Raw genomic sequence first — 6,084 nt, 5'->3', positions numbered from 1 at the left:
AAAATCCACAGAGAGTAAAACGTCATTAATGCAACCATTAATACAATTAGAAATGTGCTTTTGTTTCTGTTGTCATATTATGTTGTATAAAATTCCTATGTCCTTATAAGAACCAATAATGTTTATATCACTTTTTAGGTCACAAGTTTCCAACCCTGGTTCTAGAGAGCCCCATGTCCTGCACATTTTAGTGTTTTTCAAGATATAACACACCCACATCCACTAATCTGATAATTAACATTTTAACATTAAAATGTACAGAACAATCTGAAAGAAAGGTACTTGTTAACATGGTATGAATTGGGTCAAGTCTGGACCAAATATCTTCTTCACAGTTAAAAGCACCTCCTAAAACATGTTGTTAGGGGGATTGGCTATGCTAAATTGCTCCTAGATGTGAATAAGTGTGCAAATGCGTGTGTGCGTAGAGCCCTGTGATGGACTTATATCGCATCCAGGGTGTATTCTCACAAAATGGACAGTGTTTCAGGGAGAGGTTCTGGATTCCCACGCAACAACACTACCTTCTGCACCACCATGCTGCCTGCTTTACTGCTGCAGTTAAAGTTAATGTTAATGTGACTGCTAACATCATGAAATTACATAGAATGTCAGACATTATAATGAGTCTTTATTAGTCACATATACATTATAGCACAGTGAAATTCTTTTTTTTTCCCGCATATCCCAGCATGTCAGGAAGTTGGGTTCACAGCGCAGGATCAGCCATGATACAGCAGTATCTTGGCTGGAGCAGAGAGGGTTAACGGTCTTTCTCAAGGGCCAAACAATGGCAACCCGGCAATGCTTAACGTTCTTTTTCCACTACAAAAAAAACAAAACATTTTTACAATTTTAAATGAATTCCTATGTAATGTTACATTCTGAACTTCTGAACATTCTTACCAAGCTTGCGCATATCATATACAGCAGCTACTGAGTGTGAAAACAGTAAGCCTTTTGGTAAAATTATTTGCATTGTTAATTTACATACATACATACAGCTTTATTTTCCATCCATCCATCCATCTTCTATACCACTTATCCTTCCTTCAGGGTCACGGGAAACCTGGAGCCTATCCCAGGGAGCATCAGGCACTTTTATATGAATTCTTCATGAAATTTTTCAGAATATTTTAACAAAATGGGAATTAGCACATTACAAGCATCCATAGCCCACATAAAGCTTCCTTGTAAATAATATTTATATTGAGTAGTCCTTAAGAGTTATAAATGAAAATAAATGTGTTTATGTCATGGATTGTGGATCTGCTGTTGAGACCAGTATAACTGGAATTGATTTGTCCTTCAGCAGTAAATTTTTGGCATAGCTGGCACTGTATTGTGTCTTGTTCAATAAGCTGTCCAGGCTGAAATATGCTGAACAAACTGTTAAGTTTGGAGCAAAATCCTCAAAGAACGAAATTTAGCCACTTCGTTCTGATGACTCAGTACTTTGGGAAATGCAGAAATACTTGGCTCCTGACAGAAACAGCACTGTATTTTCTTTAGATTGTGATGCCTTAGATGAATAAACCCAAATAAGGACATGCACATTATAAATACATATGAATCACAGTTGTTAATAGAGTGACAGCAGTTGCCATTAACACCTACTCATATATTCAGATTCAGTTTCATTAAAAAAATGAAGATTTTACAGAGGAGAATGAGGTGATGGTCAGATAGGTATACCTTTAACATCCTCAATAAGAAAAAAACAATGCAAAGTTGTTTTCTTTGAATTTTTTATTTCCTTGGGGCATTAAATAAACAACAAACAATGTTTCTTTTTTAAAACACCCCACAGTTTTGTTTTTGTTTATTTTTTTTTTTGTATACCAAAGTCACTTCATGGTAAGAGTATAAGTACATTTACCGAATACAAAAAAAAAGTTCAAATAAAGCCCAGAGGCGGATGTCTGCAGTGACTTTCTTGTTGCTAACTTCCTGTAAGAAGGCAAACTGAAAAGGCACACAACATATAGACACAGCAACATTTAGTGAATGTTTATGTGTATGTTTTTAACATAACAAACCTAAACTAAGTGGTAGAGATGGCTCAATTAGGCCGTGTTAAGTTCAACACATTTTTCAATAAGATGTAGTGACTCAAAATGTGCTCTACCAAACAGCTGAGAACTCAAATGTATTCAGGGGTACTCAGAGAAGGCACAGCAGTGTTTGTGCTACTTTGATGCTGATGTCTATTTTTCCCTGCCTTCCTTCCTCCACTGCCTTCTCCATTCTGCCAAGATTGTTGACTATGATGAAAGTGATGTCACATGAAATGGAGTTTATCTGAATCAAAATATCTGATGATCCACAAGTTTGCATATGAGTCACAAAAACAAATCAGACAAGTACATGGACAAACAGTGAATGAACAACATGAACTATCACCCCAGTCTGCTCTCATGAGGTGTGATGTGATGACAGCCTTGTTGCTGTTTCTTCACTCAAATTATCATTGTCACCACTATGTCTATGCTGAAATAACTGTAGATTAATTCATCCATTTGTTGTTCTGTTCTGCTAAATTTCTTGTTATCTGCTCTGTTTTGTTGATGACTGACAGTGCATGTGCATCACAGACATTTTGCAGACTGAACTGATTAAGCTTATGTTCATTCCACTATGAAAAGTTGATCAAATTGTGAGAAAAGCTCAATTAGTTAGCAAGATTTTAGACATCTCTTGGCAGACTGACTGTAAAACAAAATGTTATTGGTTGGCGTGATATTGTGCTACAATTGGTCACTGCAATGTGGCGGTTATCTGATTGGCCTGAGAAGACGGTGGGCGGAGTCCAACTATTTGTGGAGTTGTGTGCACTCTTGGTGCTAGAAATGTTTCAAAATCCATAAATGCCTGCACCAATCCACAAATGCACAGGATGCGATCCACAAACGAATGCAGGGCAGAGTTGTGTTTGTGACAAAAACATATTTGCAAAAAAAAAATTTTTGTTGCAAATTTCACTTGTTTTTATTTGTCAATTTAATTTATTTCTGTGAAACTACTAACATATTTGTGGCCCTCATTCAATGTAATTGTGAATGTTTAATTTTTGTAAATCTCACTACATTTATTTGCAGATCGTAATCTATTTATTTGGAATTATGAAACAATTCCAACCCCATAGTTAAACTCGATCAAGCGCTAAATGAAAGTGCAATTTCACTCCCTGACAGTAGATGGTGCTTATTGAAAAGCAGAAATCCCCCGGTACACAAGGTGGCGCTGCACAACTTTCCATTTCTGACAGCTGGCTTATCACTGAGAAGAAGAACAGAGTCAGTATTTACATGTTTGCAAAAAGACATTCACACACTTTTTGACCTGGCAGAGCACTCATAGTTTGTAGCGGTCTCCGGGGTGACCTGATGTAAGGACGTAGGTGATTGGTGAGGAAACTGAGAAAAAGAGGGCTGACCAAACTCAGCATCGTGCAATAACTGTTGTATTTGAAGTTTGACTGAAGACAGCTGGGGTGGGGACAATCTCTTTAATGCAGGTACCAAGCTATGAATAAAAAAGTAAATGTCATCGTTCTTTAGTGCTCTCTTTTGCGCTCTTCGTTGCTCTCTGCGCTCCTCTTTCTCTCTTTCCCTGGATTCTTTGGATAGTAGATACTTCTCCAAGAAGTCCGGCATCTCTGACCGCTTTCTCTTGCCCGCACTAGACCTAATCACTGCTGGGCTGGGGACGGACACTCCTGAAGAAGTGCTCGCTCGTTCGCTTTCACTTGCATCGTTTTGGTCATCCACTTCATCAGTGTTTTCAGAAATGTTGCTGTGAACAATGTAAAATAAATACAGTTTACATCAGAAACAATCATTCAAACTGATGCGCCCGAGGTCAATGTTTGATTGCAAAAAAAACAAAAAACAGTTTAGATGTCATGGTAATCTGAATGTTCAATACATCTGGCAACGCAAATTCAGCTGAGGTTACCTATCCACAGTAATATATCGAACTAGAAGCGTGATTATTTACAGTATACAGGGAACATGCCCTGATATCATGTTAACCACTGTTTAATATTCAATGCACTACATATTGTATAGTTCACACAGCTATGTATTGTAATGGCCTGATGTTAAATACCTTCGAAATTCAGTTGATGTTGCGAGGAACTCCATCACCTTCATGTATTTCCACTGCTTCTTGTTTTTAGCAGTCGGTCCACTCCTGCAGTCCTCCTCACGCTTTTTCCTCGTGTATGTATCGCGTAAACTCTTCCACTTCAGTTTAACCTCCTCCACTAAGCAGCACACAAACCATGGAGATGCTTAAACGTTTGCGAAAAAAAAAGTTAAAAGCCCATGTACATGAAAAAAACAGTAGTAAAATGAAACTCACCGTCGAATCCTGTTTGATCTGCAATTTCTTGCCACAACAACTCCCTCTTATCAATGTTTTTATAGTCGCTGTGGCGTTTATCATAAAGCTCTCGGCGTTCAGACACCAAAGACACCAACAGCTCAACATTCATCATGCTTCTTAGTAGTAGCTGCTGCTGTTGCTGTTATTGTTGCTGTTTCTGCTGCTGCTGCTTCTTCTTCACATATCGACGTGTGCTCAGCAAGACAGTTTTGTACTTGAGCGCCACCAAGTCGTGGTTTGTATGTCACTACAGCGGTTTAGGGCACGTGAACAAAAGCGCGTATATCATTGGTCGACCAGTTTTTAACGCGGCTCGTCAAAAAAAACGGAAATTTGACGCCGTGTGTTTTACGCGCGTGTGTGAGCACTCCCATTGTAAGCCATTGATTTTGACACGGGGCGTTAAACGTCCCGGTGCAACAGGCTTTATACCACGGTCACACTAGGCTTTAGTGCGCCACTGACTTCCATTCAAACGCATCCAAAAAGCGCAGACCGGAAATGCAAGCGTAGAATTTCCGTAGCACGCTGCATGATGATAGCTCAAATTTGGTGAACTCTGACCTGCATGGTCGTATTTTTTTGGTCGTATAAGTTTTGCCGCATAGCCTAGTGTGGCTGCGTGTGAAACCGCATATTTACCGAAAAGCAGTACGCCAGAGGGGTAGTATGTCGAATTCTCGGTAGGCGAGAAATACCCGTATAGCGCACTGCTTCCGGTGAGATTTTGCGGTATATATATTTTTTATTATTAATGAAATAACAGTAGGGGAATACAAAGTCATACAAAAACACGTGAATCTATAAAACCGTATTCTGAGATTTTACAGTATGCAACTGATGGCAACTACGCGAGTCAAACAATCCCATGATGCAACGGGACTGGTGCGGACGAGCTAAAATAAATAAATAAATAAAACGCGGAAGACAGCGTGGGTTCTTTTTATTTGTTACATTTCGGTTAAACAGGACTTGTTTAACAATACCCGAATAAATTGTTAACTTGTTTAAGATTTTTGTGTTTATGATGACGTCGAAAGTCACATGACAATGCTAACATGGCGGATGCAACATGTCCGGGATTTTTTCCATCTATCCATCCATCTTCAACCGCTTACTCCTTTTCAGGGTCGCAGGGAATCCTGGAGCCTATCCCAGGGAGCATCGGGCACAAGGCGGGGTACACGCTGGACAGGGTGCCAGTCCATCGCAGGGCACACAATCTCACACCCATTCATACACCCATTCATACACTACGGACACTTTAGATCAGCCTTTGGACTGGGGGAGGAAACTGGAGTACCCGGAGGAAACCCCTGCAGCACGGGGAGAACATGCAAACTCCGCACACACAGAGCCGCGGGAATCGAACCCCGACCCTGGCAGCAATGTAGAGACATCCTTGATGAAAACCTGTGAGGTGAGCATGCTAACCACTAAGCCACTGTCTGGGATTTATTATATTATATTATATTATATATTATTAGTGCATCTGGAAAATATTCACAGCGTTTCACTTTTTCCACATTTTGTTATGTTACAGCCTTATTCCAAAATGGATTCAATTTGTTATGTTCCTCAAAATTCTACAAACAATACCCCATAATGACAACATGAAAGAAGTTTGTTTGAAATCTTTGCAAATTTATTAAAAATAAAAAACAAAAAAGCACATGTACATAAGTATTCACAGCC

At 39.3% G+C, this 6,084-nt stretch overlaps 1 protein-coding gene across 1 annotated transcript; it reads right to left on the bottom strand.

Moving 5' to 3' along the window:
- Positions 1 to 1,751: 1,751 nt before the first annotated feature.
- Positions 1,752 to 4,557, bottom strand: LOC128609365 (transcription factor Adf-1-like). The gene is made up of 3 exons (XM_053627896.1): positions 4,366 to 4,557; positions 4,111 to 4,267; positions 1,752 to 3,795 (listed from the first exon to the last, which is right to left on the bottom strand). Exons 1-3 carry the CDS (start codon positions 4,499 to 4,501, stop codon positions 3,327 to 3,329), a joined length of 762 nt encoding a protein of 253 aa, XP_053483871.1. The 5' UTR covers positions 4,502 to 4,557; the 3' UTR covers positions 1,752 to 3,326.
- Positions 4,558 to 6,084: the final 1,527 nt, after the last annotated feature.

This window comes from Ictalurus furcatus, chromosome 6 (assembly GCF_023375685.1).
Source record: "Ictalurus furcatus strain D&B chromosome 6, Billie_1.0, whole genome shotgun sequence".
Lineage (NCBI taxonomy): Eukaryota > Metazoa > Chordata > Actinopteri > Siluriformes > Ictaluridae > Ictalurus > Ictalurus furcatus.
The sequence above is the reverse complement of the archived record's forward strand: the minus strand, read 5'-3'. Positions and strand labels throughout refer to the sequence as shown.